The sequence below is a fragment of the Eublepharis macularius genome, chromosome 16, assembly GCF_028583425.1.
Source record: "Eublepharis macularius isolate TG4126 chromosome 16, MPM_Emac_v1.0, whole genome shotgun sequence".
NCBI classification, from domain to species: domain Eukaryota; kingdom Metazoa; phylum Chordata; class Lepidosauria; order Squamata; family Eublepharidae; genus Eublepharis; species Eublepharis macularius.
Window position 1 is genome coordinate 2,638,934 of NC_072805.1, and position 17,238 is coordinate 2,656,171.

The window sequence follows — 17,238 nt, forward strand, 5'->3', positions numbered from 1 at the left end:
ACCTACTCCCGTTCTGTCCATCCATTGTCTCAGAAGTGCAGCGGCTGAAATCTCAGAGCTGAGAATTCAAAATTTGCTGCCCACAGTAACTCTTCTACAAGAGTACCAGCAGTCAAAAGTTGAGTCAAGGAACAAGGGAGTGGGGGGCCTGATAGTATTCATATCTGTTGATGTTAATGCTGATGTACAGACCTTGGAAGGCGGGTCTCAGGACTATTTTCAGGTTCTATTGATCCAAGGCCAACATATTGGGTCTCTCCTTTGAATTCATGTCTACATTCCACCTAAACTCTTAAAACACAGAAAATTCTGGGGATCTTCTGTCCATAACTCTAGACAATAGAACTTTGATTTCCCAACTCTTTCCTCATGCTATGCAGAGATTTCACTGCCAGAGTAGGTCCCAGTTTTTCAGATTTATCAGCCCACGTTAATAACCAGGCTGGCGAACAAGCCTGTTTCCTAAACCGGTTATCACAAGATGAAGTTATAAACAAGCCAGGCTGAAGATTAGTAGAACTGCTGTAACTCCTTCAGCTGCACATTCTCCACAGCACAAGGTTGGTCTCTCTGGGAGTATGTTTACACATCTGCCCAGGAAGCCCGCACATTAGCTTACTCAGCAGTATCATTCTCACTCCTGCCCCAGGCCCTTTATTTTGGCAACAGAGCCCAGAGTGATTCCTGCCCAGTGTCCACTGAGGCTTTTGCTTCAATTCAGGGGTAACATCTTGCCTAATCCTGCCCACGAAACCCACCCCCCCAGAGGGATCTCAGTCTTGCACAAGGAGAATCGAGAGGTCCATGCAGCTACACTGCAGCTTAGCTCAATCTCTGGTGAAGGACGGACTCTGGCCTCTGCGCCAAGAACTAATGCAGGACGGTTCTAATGCCAGCAAGTGGTTTGAAGGCAAAACCCAGTTCCTCGAACTTCTGTCCTCTATCAACAGACCCCCCCCCCCCACAACTCATCTTGGCAGAAGGCAGTTTAATCAGGAATGCAGAACTGCCAGAAAAAAGGCTAGTACACCCCACTGGACAGATTCACCATCAAAAGAAAGAAACACCTATCAATCATCTCATCTCTTCAAAGGCAGCTTACAAGAAGTTCCTTAGGCAGAAGAAGTTTGACTTTACTAAACTGTGATGGCAGAAACTGGGTCTGGCAGCCCAAGAAAAGAGGGAGTTCCAGTTCTGGGAACTTGTTTGCTTCAGTTCAAGCATATCCCCTCTTTATTGGAAGCTCAGATCTCAGCAAAAGAGTGGCATACTCACTACAGCCAGGTATTTGGGGACCTCCTTATTCAGGGGAGTGAGGTAGTGAGGTAGACACCACTTTTAGATTTGTCCACCTCACCGCAATGGCCTCCCGTAGCATCATCTGAAATAAGAGGCCTCCTCTCTCTCCTATGGGAAGTCCCCTAGCAAAGACCTGATCTCTCCCGAGTTGTTTAGAGTGGACTGGTGGGTGCCCATCTTTGCAAAGTTGTTTACCCAATCGATCAAACTGGCATTTTCCCCTCGGGTGGAAACAAAGCACTGACGTCCCAGTATTTTAAAAGGGCAGCAAATCGGTGCCCCCCAATTACTGACCAATTAGCCTGCTGGACATAAGCCTCCAAGTTGCACAGCAAATCTTTGCTGCACACACCGGAGTACTGGGAGACCCTCCAACGACATTATCCGTCCTGAGCAAGCAGGGGGTTTAGGCAAGAGGTGGGCACTATCGATCACTGCCTGACCCTTTACCAGCTGGCTCAACGAAGCATGAAGGGCCCCACAAAGGCTATGTTTGCAGTGTTTGTGGATCTGACTGCTGCCTCTGACTCAGTAGATTGGAACCATGGGCAAAATTAGCAGGCACGAATACCAATAAACTGCTGTTGTTCCCGATTCAGGAACTATATTCCAATATACCTGCTAGAGTTAAGGTAGGCCCCACAGGCTCTTTAATAGAGGTGATTCATACAGAGATGTGTTTTGGCCCCCTTATGCTTCACTCTCTACTTAAATGACATAGTTCCAAGCTTGTCAGTTCTTTCCTCCATCTCTGGCGGGTGGAGTAAGACAATATCAATTCCCATATATGCACATGACAGGGTCTTGGTGTCTGTAACTTGTCTTGGTTTGAGGAGGATGCTGAACAAACTGGGCAATTTCCGTAAAGTCAAGGCCTTAAACATCAACATTGCTAACGTAATGGTCCTCAGGAAGAGACCTCAACAATTTAAATGGTCAACAGATGGCAATCCCATTGGACAATACAGAACCTTTAATTATCTTGGGGTGACGTTTAGTGAAACCATCTTGTGGAAAGCCCACCCGGCCATAACGAAGGCCTCAGTTTTGAAAACCACTGGGACCGTCTTTAAATTTTACGCCTCGAAGGGAGGATTTTTAGTTCAGCCAGCCTTGAAACTGTTCCAGCGTAATTCCAGCCTGCAGCTTTTATATTGTGCAGAGATCTGGAGGTGGAGGAAACATCTGACCTTGACCCTGGAACCATGTGTTTTAATATATTTTTATGTGTTTTTAACATCATAGCTTTGTCGTTTGGTTTGGTTTGCTTGTTTTATTTGCTTGATTGAGATGGCCTTTGGCCACATGCAATAAATATTCTGAATTTAAAAATCTTCTACAATTGGTCAGGTGTGATAATGTCTCAGGAGAGGCCAACCTCCAAATTACTGATATCACTGTTATTCAAATTTTTAAAGGGAGGGTTAGATAAGACTGTACATAAATACTCACAGAAAGGTCTTCCTACACATTTGGTTTGGAAGGATAGCGGCAACACATAATGTCCGATCTGCCATCCTGCATATCTGCCATGTACGTATTCCATGTTATGTGCTGATCCTCTGAGGGCATGGGAAGTTTCTTATCGATGCTAAGCCAGTCGGTTTTCTTGCAAGTATTTACTTTCTCTTTCCCTGCCACTTCGAGCAAGTGTCCTTGAAGGCCGGCTGCAGCCAGCTCGAGATGTATCCTTCTTGGGAACTGAGATGATTTCATTCTCTGCTCTGTCTAGCCTAAACCTATTTTCTCCCCTCCAACCCCCCTGGCTCCTTCGCGCCGGAACTTTAACGGTCACTCTCCCAAGGGCGAGAATCTTCCCTATAACTAACACTACCAACCCCATTTACGTCACTTCTGCCAATTCAGCTGTCTGAGCACCTTGAACTTGATGGATCTCTAATAAAGTTACTTCAACCAATACACCTGCGTGATTGCTGTGGAGAACTGTTGGGGGATCTACCTGCCAGGGACTGACACATAATTAATGAAATTGTTGTAACAGTTTAGGCAGGAAAAGAGAAAAATAATGCTGACATTAACACAATGTCATGTGTGTGTGGGGGGGGGGGGGTTCTTGGGTTTTTACCATAGAGATGATCACTAAGAAAGAGTATATTTCCCATAGTAGCAACAGTGCAACGTTTAAAAAATTTTTAAAAACATGGACCGTGAACAAGGGACTTATGGCCATTTCTCACAGTAGCAATGCTGCAACTTTTATTCATTTTTAAAAAAAAACAAAACAGGACTGCCAGAAAAGGGACAACATGGGGGATAAAAGCCATCTGTTTCATACAGGATGCACAAAAAAGAGCACAATCGTAGTGGCTGAGGAAGAAGGTGGGAGGTGGGTGGGTCACATTACTGTTTGACCAATCAAGATGCTGGGAGATGAAAGGGAGGGCGAAAGACAGGGCCCAAACATTCACCAAAGAAAACATTCTGCACCGAAAAGAAATCGTTCTAACTTTGCTGGAAAAAAAAAACCCCAGGGTATAACTGCAAGGAGGAAAGCCACAGAAAAGCCAAGGGTAGATGGATTCCGCAGCAGCCGAAGACTTTTACCTCACAGAACTGGTTTGAGAAAGCAAATCACTTTCAGAACAATATCAAGGTAATGACCATGCAGAATACTGCCCCCCCCCCCCCCCGCCATGGTATCTGCCAGCATCATTTTTTAAAGGAGTGGATAGGGGAAAGTGCCCTTGTTCAGTGATTGATTCATGAAGGACTGCACTGATGTGATCCTTACATGATTTCAGTAACCAGGATGGACAGGGATCCAAGATACAACTAGTGGCCATCACAGATACCAAGATCTTGTCGACATCTGTCACAATAGTGGGATTAAAATGCTCTAGATGAAAAAAAAATTAGGTCTGAGAATTATAGTGAGAGAATGGGAAATGGTACTTCAGAGAATCCTTAAGTTATCTTTGAATGTTAGGATCAGGAAAAATCTTTGAAGGTCTACTGTAGATGGTATGTATATGACACCTGTAAGAATGGCAAAAATGTGGGGGGGAGTGAAGATACATGTTGGAAATGTGTTGAAGAGTTGGAAGACCTTGTTCCATTATGGCAGTCTTGCACTAAAGTACAAAGCTTTTGGAATATGTTACACAGAGAGACAGAATTAATTTTGAGATGCTTCTTGGCATATACTCCAAGAATATATTTGTTGCAAGATATTCCAAATGGTCCAGATCTACAACAGAAGAAACTCTTGTTACAATTAATTATTGTGGCTAGAACGTCCTTAGCGCAAAATCAAAAGTTGCAAACACTACCACTGTTCTTTGGAACAAAAGTTAAATAAAGTTTTTTCAGAATACAGAGATATGTGGTCTCTAATTGTTACTTACTGGAATAACCATAAGAAACACAGTAATGTTCAACAAGAAATATTGGAACCTGTTTAGTGTCAATAGGGACGGTTCCATTTTAATTGAATTGAAATGAAGTATTGGCAGAAAAGTGTATGTTCAGACAGTAAGTACACAGTCGTAGTTTTTTCTGTTTAGAAGAGCTTAAAGTTACTGTATGGTGTTGGTTGTTGTATTTGGTTTGTCTTCTGTAATTTCCTTTTAATTAATAAAGTAAATTAAAAAAATTAAAAATCCATAAACAGATCAGGCAGTGTACTGGACCCTTCTAATATATCAGCTATATTGCAGCCAATGTCCAGACTGGAAGGTATTTGGAAGATTTTCTCAGCAAAGAACTTTACAAGAGTCACAACTAATTGTCTAATCCTGAGAATTTAAAGACTAACCGTGCAATTCTAAGAAGAGTCACTCCAGTCTAAGCCTACTGCAGTCAATGGGCTTAGACTGGAGTAACTCTGTTTAGGATTGCACTGTTGGACTTTGGATTGGACAAATGCCAAAATAATTTAAACAATGGAGCTGGGCATGAACAGAGCTGATGCAAGGCAAGTAGAGAAAAAAGATCTCTTTTCCGCTGTCACCACCACCACCACAACTACTTCAGTACATTCTATCAGATTCAGTTTAAGTTTTCCATCAACACTGCTCTAGAACCTACCCACTGACGAACAAACCCAACCCCTGCAGTCATCTGTGGAGGCCCTGCTTCGAGTGTCCCTGCTGTCTGAGACTAGATGCGGGGCAACCCAGCAGGACCACATAACCAAGTGGAGTAAAGTGAGATACACTGAACACACCATCGTTCTCTCCCAGCCAGATCCCGATGCAGGCCAGATCAATTTTCTCCAGTAGCCAAGACAGGGGTGCAGTTGTATTCCTTACTGATCTGGCTGCCTAACATTAGCGAAGCAGAAGCAGAAGATGTCCTAGTGCAAGCCTCTCTCACGATGGAATGAAGACTGAATAAGCAGCATGCCTGGTTATGTCTCACAGTCCAATTTTTAAAATCCCCACCACAATATTTCCCAGTTGCACAGTGTCAGGCAGGCAAGCCAGCCTGCCTGCCTGCCATGACTGGGAATGGGGGGGGGGGGAGATGATGGGCTTTCTTCCTGTCGTGTAGCTTCCTTCACTACGCTTTGCTAAGCTATGCTTTGCTAAGAGACCTTATCAGTGCTGCTTGTAGTGTGTGGGAACTTCGGCTGGGCATCTTTTGCAGGACTTTTGCTGACTTCAACTGACTTGTCTGGGCTGGGGGAAGGGAACTGGAGTATAACCTCTCAGGGAAGACTGTCTTTCAGCATTCTGGGCAATCTCTATGTATCAGCGCACTTCTAGGGAGTTTTATCTGAATAAAGACACTTTTAATTCATACCACTGAAGTGGAGAATCTGAGAGAATCCCCTAGCCAGGCCTGACACACAAGAATACTATCCTATCCCACCAATATAACTAGGAAGCCTACGGCACTCCCCATCCTCTGCAATCCAAAGAAGCCATAAAGCAGTTCAAAATAAAGAGGAGCCAAAGCTGATGTCATTATCCAGCTTTCAGAACATCCACCCCAGTATGTTCCCACTCCCACCTGCAGAGGTGTCTTTACCACACATCCCGCCCCCATAGAGCCATACGGTGCTAAATTTAGGGGTTCCACAACACTCAACACCCTGTCAACACTAAGGTGTAAAGCAGTGATGAGCAAATGTGCCTTCTTGTGCAAGCACAGTTCCCAAGTATTCTAGCAGACAATGCAGAACATCCACCATCTAAAACATCTTGTCAAAGGTATCTTTAGGAGAGTTGTCATGGGTTTAAAAATACCTACAGAAACTCCCTGGTTTATACCCCAAATCTCAAGGCAGGGCAAGAAAGCACTGAGGGTTCAAAATACTTCTCTTTTTCATTAATAACTATGCTGGAGAGCCTGGAGAGATGAGTAAGATGCACAATTCAATGAAAATGCGAAGACAGGAAGAACCAAAGCAGCGACAATCCAGTATGCTAGACATACCACTGATATGTAAAACCCAAATATTTAGCATTTCTCATTTTTCAAGTGCACAAATTGCTGTTCCAATCATCTAAACCAACTTACCTAAATAAAGATATTTTCCATTTTCATCTTTCTCAGCAAGAGGACTACCTTCTTTTTCTAGTTCTTTTCTATACCTCTTGATATTTTTGACCATTAAGTCTTTTCTGGTGAGTTCATAGTGGTTTGGGAAATGGTTGACTATCTGGTCATCAGAGAGGCGGTAACCAGTTTCAACACTGAAAACATTTCGAATAGTTTGCACACTCATCCTGTAAAGAGAAAATGGTAATAGGCTCATTTGGGTAAATGCAATCACTTTTTAAAAATGATCAGAGATCTCCTGTTGCTCTATCAGAAAACCCGTATCAGTCTTCCTACCATCACTTCTCCCCACCCACTCCCATCAGTTATTAACTTTTAGAAAAATATTTTCTAGGTGGTTGATGTACTCCCTAAAGTTTGGCACACCTTTCGTAAACCCCTATACTTACAACTAGGGATGTGTGAATTGGGTTTCTGATTAGGGTAAAACACCTGATTAGGGTAAAACACCGGACCCAATTCACAAATATTTAGGATTTCCAGATCGGGCCCAGCATCCTGGGCCCGATTTGGAAACCCCAAATCTAAACTTCCCAAAGTGATTCGTATCCCCACCAAGCACCTGATCCACGTCGACAGCCACAGCAAAAAGGTCCCTTAAACTCCACCTGGGTCGCAGGCGGGGGGCTTTTCACTGCCGTTTGCATTGCAAGCAGCGGCGAAAGGGCCCTTCCACACTCCACCTGGGTCACAGGGGATTCCCCCCGCGACCCAAATGGAGTTTAAGGGGCCTGCTGCAAACCCCACCAAGCAGCTGATCTGCGCTACCAGGGTTTGAACTCCCCCCCGCCACTTATTTCACCCGATGGGAGGGGAAGGAGGGGTTTCCCTCCTCCCCCTCTCATCACGTGAAATAAGCGGGGGGGGGGGGTAGTTTGTCGGTGTGTTGCGAATCTTTACAAAGCACACCAAAGCGGGTCAAACAAGGGATTCCTGAAGCGGCTTGCACTCCTGAAACTGTGCCTCCTGAAATATCAGAGATAGGGCAGGCCTGACCCCAAGGGCAGCCAGGAGGAATTTTCAACATCTGATTCGGGCAGATGGGCAACCCCTCCCCCCCCCCCGGTTTAACGCTGCAGGAAAGGTGCAGCAGCAAGGTTAGGACCTTGAAAACTTGGGAGAAAGACCCCACTGGGGCAAATGGCCATGGCAGTGAGGTATAAACCTGTGACAGTGAGGAGATGTGAGCTGACAGGGCCACAGGGTGATAGTTAGCTTCTGGGACTGGTGCTGTACAGCCATTTAAGTGCAAGCTTCACAGTTCTGATCTGTTGCCTCATCCTCGACAACAAGAAGAAAAAATGTCCCCTCCCCAAAGGAACGTGGCCCCTGGTCCTGGGGCTTCACAGGTCACAACCGTTGGCTTCAACTTGATGGGACACACACACACACACCCCTCCGGTATCAATTAGAAGATTTTTGGTTCAGATCATCCTCAACACTCAGCTGAACCCTGGATCTCAATTCTGGAAGACAGGGCTGCTAAAACCAGCAGGACCATTACAGATCTCCAGCACCAGAAAGAGAGATGGCCCAAAAGCGAAGTTGCTTGATATAGACGGGCTAGGAGTCTAAGCCCAGCCCCAGAGTTCCCACGCACCCACCCCCCTTTAGTAAGCAGTCAGCTAAGTTTAATAAATGAACAGCAGGACACAACAGAAATGATGTGTGAGAAACTCCAAGGCCCTGAGGCCTTCTCTCAGGCGAAAGAGAAACCGCAGGCTGAGGAAGATAGCAGTGGGCTGTCTCATTCCAGGCAAAGAACAGCTTCTAACATCAGAGTCACACAGCGTCTGGCCTTACAGAATCAAACAGGCCATGCCGAGTGTGACAGGAGACATCCTGACAGAGTCTGATGCTGAAACCTCAACCTTGTGAGAGCCAGCCTGGAAGTGCAGAGGGCAGGGAGTGGCAAGCTTTGGGGACATAGTCCCACATGAACTTTTAGAGCCGCCAGAGGCCTATTAATTGCAAATACAGAGAGCTCACTGTGCAATAGACCGACTGCTGCCCCCACCCCACCCCAGAGAAAGCACACGCTAGAGGCTCTTTGAAATCAGATGAGAACAACCAGGCACTGTATTTGTTCAAGGGTTCCCCCCAAAAGTTGGGAACCTCAGATCCAGATGAATCTTTCAGCAGGTAAAATTACTAGCCAAAGAGAAGAATCTGGACTACTATTTCAAACATTCAGCAACACTATGTATTCGACTCAATAATCAGCTGAGGTGATTTAACATACCGAATGCTGCAAAGGAATATTTGAAGCTGCTCTGAGAAGTAACTGCCCAGACTTTGGCCACTGTGCCAGAACTCAGCTGCTAATTGTTTTTAAATGTGCATGCTCAGATAAGTGTTTCAAATGCCATCTAGAAGAGATTTGGGAGGGGGGGGGTCCCTTTCTTAATTCTGTGCAGGGTTATATGACACACACTTTGCTGCACTCCTTTTAGCTAACCTGGATGAAAATTCGGAACATATTAAAAAGATTGTCTTGATTGGGAAAGTTGTTGTATGCTGTTCTGTTCCATTAATAAGATAACTATTGAAAGTTATCACGTGCTAATAGTAAACATCCTTGTGCTGCCAATAACTTAAAAACAGTCAGATTTTGAGGTACAGATTTTGTACTGTTCATTTAAACTTAGCCTATTAGAACTGCATCTTGTATTGGATGTATCGTCTAGAACTATGTTATATGAATACTGAAGAGAATTATTTGTACTTGTACCTGCACAGTAAGCAATATGCTTTTGTTCTGCCTGGTACCACAACAGCGGATGTGGCACGGATTCATCCTCAGTCTAAAGTATGTTGCTTAATTGTGCTAGATCTTTGGGTAAATCTTCAGCCCCACCACTCACCACACAGTCAATGCCCATGATCAGATCAGCATATACTTAAACTGCAACTACTGTCAATGAAAGTGAAAACTCTTCTAGCAAAAGCACTCAGCTCCTAATCCAAGCAATGCTGGACAGCGCCAGTGGTTAGTAAAACAAGGGAAAATGAGCTATTCTCCAAACACGAGCTAAAATAAACACGGACGAAGGAAAAAAGAAAACAAGATTTGCAATAGTACATCCAACATAATTCCAGAATCCACACACACCACACAGTAGTGTACTACTGTGCAAAGGCCACTAGCTCCCAATAGATTTTTTTCAGAATGTAGAGGGCTCAGAACTCAGCAGGCTACAGCACCTCTCATAGAAAAATGTTAAACACTGAACAACTTCTGAGCAATTTCTTCACACAAAGACGAGGAAATGTTTGCCACTGCAGGAGCAGCTAGAAGCAGCCCCTGTATGCTACCCCCGATGCTGCTGATGGGGACTTCTAAGAGGAAAGAAACGGCTGCTCACCAGTAGAAGTTCCAGTCTTCATTTTCCGACACTTGGATCCAGCCTCTCTTTTCAAAGTTGTTTATTAGCACTGATTTCTCTATGTCAGTCACCCATTTTACTTTTCCTGCCATTGTCCTAAAAGAAACAAACTATTTAGAACCCAGCACACAGAATCCTTCACGTGTAATCCTCCAGTCTACTTTCAGATTGACTCGTGTAAACTTTTTCCCAAGCAGACATTGTTACTTCCTAGGAACTCATGCGGAATGTTTGATCAAACCTGCACTATAAGAAGTGCTAATATTCTGCCCAAGAGGAACTAAAAATTAACAATACACCATAATGTGAACTATGCTAGGAATTAAAAATCGAGGTTTAAGATCTGACTAAATTATTCACAGACCAGCAGGAAAGTTTTCCAAAAGTCTTTTGTTTTAAAAAAAAAAAGCCACGCTCAAAGAAAGGCAAATTGGACGGTGGCGTCTCTTGCCTCTTAGCACAAAATGCGGTTCAGTGGCAAGAGCACATCAAGCTCCCCTCATCTCTTCATAAGCCGCTACTTAACCAAAGCAACACCCAGGCAGAAGCGAGGAAGCCCCCCCCCCCCCGAAGTACTGTCCTTTATAAATACTATATAAGGAGGCGGAGGCGGGCGGCGGGATCGACCAGCCGGCTCCAAACGGCACCGGCGGCATTTCGCGGCTGAGCTCCGCGGGGCTTCCGGGGCTCTTCCGCTTCCAGCATTTCTATATCGCTGCAATCGAGGGCGGAAAACGCCGCTGGGCTCGCCTCTCGCTCCGGGCGGGGAAACCCGCAGCCTACATTATCCTCCAGGCGGGGCTGCCTCGGGGCGGGCCGAGCCTCCCGCCTCTGCCTCCCCGCCAGGCCTCCGCCGCACTCACCGCAGGAAGGCCGCGCCGGCGAGGCTCCCCCCTTCCCGGCAGGCCGGTCCCAGCTGCGGCCGCCTCGCCCTCGCCCTCGCCGGTGCGCTCCGGTCCGCCGGGCCTGGCCTGGCCTCACGCCGCCCTCCAGTCAGCGGCCGGCGACGCCCCGCCCTGCGCTGCCCCTCTGCCCGTCCCGCGGCGCTGACTGGGCCTGGGCAGCCGGCCCGCCCCCGCGCCCGCGCCCGCCTCCTCCGCAGCGCCGCCGCCTCCGCCTGGCCAGGGCGGGCCTCGGCTCTTGCGGGGCCTCCGGGCCCTTCCCCGCCGGCGCGGCCCGCGGCGGGCAGAGGCGAGGCGAGGCGGCCGCCGGAACGGGCTTTCCCGGGCGCGGGGAAGAGGCCGGCTGGTCGGCGGCGGAAGGCGGGCAGGGGGCGCCTGGGGCGAAGGCCGCCTCTCCTCCGGGGGGCCGGGCCCCACTTTTCTCCGGGCTTCGACCCACGCCGGCCTCGGGGAGGGTCTCTCAAAGGACCTGCGGAACTCGCTGCCGGAGGACGGGGCGGAAACCCCCTGTGAGATTGGTGCCTCGGGACATTACAGGCCTTCGGTGGGAGAATAATCGATTCACAGGGGTGGAAGGAACCTCTAGATTCATCTAGTCGGACCCCCTGCACAATGCAGGAAATTCACAAATACCTCCATCCCCCCCACACACCCCAGTGACCCCTGCTCCATGCCCAGAAGATGGCAAAACACCTCCAGGATCCCTAGCCAAATGGGGCGGAGGGGGGGGAGCGGAATTGCTACCTGGCCTCACCCTGGGCACGGAAGAAGGGGCACTGACGTAACCCTTCCTGCCCTCCTTCTCATGATCTACCCAGGTTCACAGAATCAGCATTGCTGCCAGATGGCCATCTAGCCTCTACTTAAAAACCTCCAAAGGGGGAGAGCCCACCACCTCCCAAGGAAGCCTGTTCCACTGAGGGATTGCTCTATCAGGAAGTTCTTCCTAATGTTTAGCCAAAAACTCTCTTGATTTAATTTCAACCCGTCTGGTTCTGGTCTGACTTCTGGGGCAACAGAAAACAACTCTGCACCATCCTCTATATGACAGCCTGTCATGTACTCGAAGATGGTTATCATATCCCCTCTCAGTCATCTCCTCTCCAGTCTAAACATTCCCAGCAACCTTTCCTCATAGGACTTGGTTTCCAGACCCCTCGCCATCTTCATTGCTCTCCAGTTCATGGCTGTTCTTGCAATTCCAGAGCACCTTAGGGTCCCAGGTACCCTAATTCCACTCTTACAGCCATCGTTCCAGTGTTTGGGCAGTTTAGATGGTCATAGGGACTGTCATTCCACTCTGGCAGCTGTCATTCCAACCATGAACCAATTAGCAAGTCAGAGGGATGATCATTCCAGCTTTGAGAGTATTATTAACAGCCCCAGAGCAGTTTAACTGGTCCCAGGTACCATCATTCAACACTGAAGGGTGTTATTCCAGCCCCAGAGTTTAGCTGGTCCCAGTGAACGCCATTTGTTTCTTGGCACTTTTATTCCAGCCACTGAGCAGTTTGGCTAGACCTTGGGGTTATAACTTCAGCTCTGAAGCTGTCATTCAAGTCCTGGCAAATGTTAGCTGGTTCCAGGGACGACCAGGCTTCTCCATGTGCCATCATTCCAGACGCAGATTAATTTCACTGGTGCTAGGGACTGTCATTCCACTCTGGGGCCCATCATTCCAGCCCCAGAGCACTTTAGCTAGTCCCAGGAACTGTCATTCCACTCTAGGGGCCATCATTCCAGGCCCAGAGCAGTTTTGATCATCCCAGGTAACCTATTTCCACTCTTGTAGGTGTCATTCCAGGCTCTAGGCAATTCAGCTGGTCCCAGGGACCATCATTCCACTCTGGGGGCTGTCGTTACAGGCCCAAAGCAGTTCACTGGTCTTAAGGTCTGTCATTCCCGTTGCATTGCTGTCATTTCACTCCCAGAGCAGTTCAGATGCTCCTAGGGACTGTCACTTGGGGAGCGGGCGTCATTTCACCCCCTGAGCTGATTAGCATTTCCCAAACACTGTCATTCCTCTCTGAGGTACATCATTAACAGCTCCACAGAAGTTTAGCTGGTCCCAGTGACCGCTATTCCTCCCTTGGGGCTGTCATTCTAGCTCTGGAGCTGATTAGCATGTCCCAGCTACCATCATTCCTCTCTTGCAGCCGTTATTCCAGCCCAAGCAGTTTAGCTGAACCCAGGATCTGTCATTCAATTGAGGCTGTCATTCAAGGTCTGGAGCAAATTAGGTGGCCCCAGTGACCAGCAGTCCACTTTCAGGGCCATTACTCCAGCCCCAGAGCAGTTTCGTTGGTCCAAGGGACCATAGTTCCACTGCCACTGGTGCCATTCCAACCCCAGAGCAGTTTTGATCACTCCAGCTACACTAATTCACCAGCTCCTGCAACTGTCTTTCCAATTTCTGAGTACAGTTGGTCCCAAGGACTGGCTTTCCATGCTTGGGGCCATCACACCATCACCACGCTGGGTTCTGTCATTCCATGCCCAGAGCAGTTCTCTTGTTCCAGGGACTGTCATTCCACTCTGTGGGCAGTCAGTCCATCTGAAGAACACTTTGCTGGACCCAGGGACCATCATTCCATACTGGGGACCATCATTCCATTCTGGGGACCATCATTCCATTCTGGGGGCCATCATTCCACGCCCAGAGCAGTTCAGCTGGTCTCAGGGATTGTCATTCAACTCTGGGGGCTGTCAAGTCTAGCCCCAGAGCAGTTCACGTGGTCCAAGAGACAGTCCTTTATCTCTGAAGGTTGTCATTGCAGCCCCACAGCAGTACAGTTGGTCTGAAGCACCGGCATTCCACTTGTGGGCCATCATTCTATTCTCTGAGCAGTTTGCTGGTTCCAGTGACCGCCATTCCACCCCAGAGCCGTGTAGCTGGTCACTGAGACCGTCATTCCAGTCTGGAGGCAGTCTTTGGGATTCCAGACCACCTTAGCTGGTCCCAAGCGCCCCAATTCCAGTCTTTCATCCATCATTCCAATCTCTGAGTAGTTTAGCTGGTCCTAGGGACCCTCATTCTAGTCGGGGGGGGGGACATTCCAGCCCCAAAATTGTTTCACGGGTTCCAGGATTTCATTCAACTTTGGGGGAAGTAATTCCAGCCCCGTCACATCTGAGCTGGTCTCAGGGGTCTTCGTGCCACTGCCTTGGTGGTCATTCCAGGCCCTGAGCAGTTTAGCTTGTCCCAGAGACCGTCATCCTGCCGAGGGGAAAAGTAATTCCAGTCCCAAAGCTGGCCCCAGGGACCCTCGCTCTGGTGGCGTGGCTGCCATTCCAACCCCACAGCAGTTTAGCGGTGCCAGGGGGCGCTGCTGCCTCTGGGCGCTCCCCTCCAGACCCCGAGCGTAGTCTCCGACGCCTCCACCCCACATTTCCTGGCAACTTTTCCGCGCCCTTGTAGTTCAGGGGCGCCAGCGCAAGTCAATGGACGTTCGCGTCTCGCGTGACACCGGAGGGCCTGCGAGCCTCTCCCGCTGCCTCCGAGGGGCACCCGCTCCTCTTTTGTTCTGGGGCCTAATAGGGAGGAGGGCGGCGCAGGGAACGCCGCCCGGGCAGCGCGCTGGGCGTCCCGGGCAGGTGCTGCGCCTGGCACGGCGGCCGCCAGGGAACCCAGCGCCGCGCTGGCAGCCTCGGGGAAAGGCCGGGCGAAGCGCACCTCACGGCCCGCCTCTCCCAGGCCACGGCAGGCGGCCGGGCAACGCCCCAGCAGGGCCTGGCCGGCTCGCGGCTGCCGGGGAGGGGAGGGGAGGGGAGGGGCGGCGCCTGGCTGCCCTCAGAGGCGCCGCTGGAGCCGCAGCGCGGCGGTAAGTGAGGGGCCCCCGGGCGGCCAGGCCGGCCCGCCACCCCCGTCCTCGGCAGGGCGGCCGCCCCCCACCCCCAGCGAGCGCGGGGCGGCCAGGGGGGCCGAGGGCGGGGCGCGGCGGCTGAGCGCCCCGGCCCCGGCAGGCCCCTGCCCGGAGAGCCCCGCGCTGGGCGCGCTCCCCCAGCCCCGGACCCCGCCAGGCCGCGCCCTTCCCGCCGCGCCAAGGCCGGCCTCGGGCAGGAGCCCGGCTCCCTCCGCCTCCCTTTGCGCCGAGCCCCGCTCCCCCGCTCGCACCTGCGCCTGCCGCGCGGAAAGAGGGAGGCGCGCGCGGGCGAGGGGCGAGGGGCTGGCGCGCCGCCGACTCCGCCGGCGCCCCCCGGGCCTGGGGGCTGCTGCTGCTGCCGCGCCGCTGTCTTGCCGCGCGTTGCCTTCGCGTCCCCGGGGCTGTGACACGCGTTGCGGCGCTTCCCCCAGCAGGTGGCTCGTCGTTTCTGCCAAAAGAGAGCCGGGGCCGCTGGCCGGGGCGCTTCCCGTTGCGCGTCGAAGGAGCCTTTGGGCTGCGGTCGGCCGAGAGGAAGAGCGCTCGGTCCGCGTCCTCTGTACTGGGGGGGGGCGTCGCTGGGAACGAGCATGAAGCCCCACCAAGGGCCCCCTCCTCTCGGGCGGAACCGGGCGCAGCAGGGCTTCAGGCCAGCGATCTTGAGGGGAAATAGAAAAACACAGCAGGCGGATAAACAGTGCGGTGGCCTGTTTTTCTGCCCGGGAGAGGGGGGGGGGCCTCCTGGATCTTCTTCTTCGGGCCCCTGTTTGTGTTGGGTCTGATCTTTGCACACCTGTCTCTGAAGGGCAGTTCTGACGGCTTTGGCTAGTTCAACCAGCTCTCAGCCCCCCCCCCCCCCCCAGTTTCTGTTAAAAAGCTTTGAAACTGGACCTACAACTCTCAGGCCTTCTCAAGGGAGAAAATGTGGACTAGAATGCCTCCCCTCTCAATTTTCAAGACAGGTACAGAGAGCAACACTAACCAGTCTGCCTGGGAACCCAATAACCTGACCGTCCTGACGGGGCGCTTGGGCTGGGGGCTGGCCTCAGGTGTGCAGACTTTGTGCTTTACTCTCTTCTGGTGCCTCTCCTTGCATGTAGAATGGAGTGGTGGAACTGGGAAATACATCCATTATTATTGTATTGTCGAAGGCTTTCACGGCTGGAGAATGATGGTTGTTGTGGATTTTCCGGGCTGCCAAGACCACGGCTAGACAGCCTGGAAAATCCACAACAACCATCCATTATTATTATTGCTGCATGAAGAGTAAATGGCTGACCGCTCTGAACACTCATGTACATGCTGGTAGGAGAAGGGAAGATTAATTGTGTCTCATCTGAAAGAATACAAAGTAAAATGTCAAAAGAAAATCCTGTTGACACAGTGGCATTTTTGTGTGCGTCTCCCCTCTATTGTTATAATTCAGTACGCTTACGAAAAAGAGCAGGGCCAGGGAAGTCCTGCAAAATAATATCTGCCCACCCAGAACATTCATCCAATTTTAACCAGGTTCGTGTAAAAATGTGGTCCGCAGTTTCATGGAAAGGTAAAAAAGACTGTTTTCAAGAGGGGGGGGGCTGCCATATTAGCTCTCCCTTTAGACTGTGTATGTAACATCTTGGTCATGAAGTAGCACATTGGGGTGTAGGAGAGCCAGTGTGGGGGAATGGTTTAGTTGGGCTAGGATTTGGGAGACCCAGGTTCAAATCCCCACCCTGGGCCAAACTACACATTTTGGTTTTGAACTAGTTGGGTCCACGTTCCTGCAGCCACACAGCAACAGCAGGGAGTGGCTTTTGAAAAAATAAAGGAGAACCCAGACAAGCTCAGAATGCTGCCGTAGGGGAGGAAAGGCTCCTCCCCCCCCCCCAGCTGTCTTCCTGTTTGGAAACAGCCCTGTGGGAGGTGGTGTTTCCTTGGTTTTGCTGCTCCATGTGCACAGAATATTCCACAAGGAACAGCAAGAATGGGGAGATATCTCCCGGCCCCCCAGCTCTGATTCCATGCAGGTAAATGCTGGGTAGGGGAGGCAGGAGCACGCACTCAGCCTACCCTTTCTCCCCGGGTTGTTGTAAGGTTAAAATGGTGGTGAGAACAATGCAGTCCACATTCTATATGCAATCCACTCGCTCCACTGGGGAGAAAGGTGGGGTATAAATGAAGTAAGTGAAGATACAGGAAGTCCTTACTGTTAGGTGGAATTTGAAATTACTCTAGTGTCTGACTGACTACTGGAGTAACAGGTAATTAGATGTAAAAGAACAA

The 17,238-nt window shown here is 50.0% G+C and overlaps 1 protein-coding gene across 2 annotated transcripts in view; it reads right to left on the bottom strand.

Annotated features, from left to right (window-relative positions):
- TTLL1 (TTL family tubulin polyglutamylase complex subunit L1) overlaps nucleotides 1–15,279 on the bottom strand; it is a 49,925-nt gene extending 34,646 nt beyond the window's left edge. The window contains exons 1-3 of one of the 2 annotated variants that reach the window (XM_055000316.1): nucleotides 15,228–15,279; nucleotides 10,191–10,307; nucleotides 6,784–6,992 (exon numbers count right to left, since the gene is read on the bottom strand). In XM_055000316.1, the coding sequence (XP_054856291.1) occupies nucleotides 6,784–6,992; nucleotides 10,191–10,303 (322 nt within the window). In that variant the 5' untranslated portion in view covers nucleotides 10,304–10,307; nucleotides 15,228–15,279. Of the gene's footprint in view, nucleotides 1–6,783; nucleotides 6,993–10,190; nucleotides 10,308–11,074; nucleotides 11,193–15,227 lie in introns of those variants that run through there. The other variant, XM_055000315.1, reaches the window with a different exon arrangement.
- Nucleotides 15,280–17,238: the final 1,959 nt, after the last annotated feature.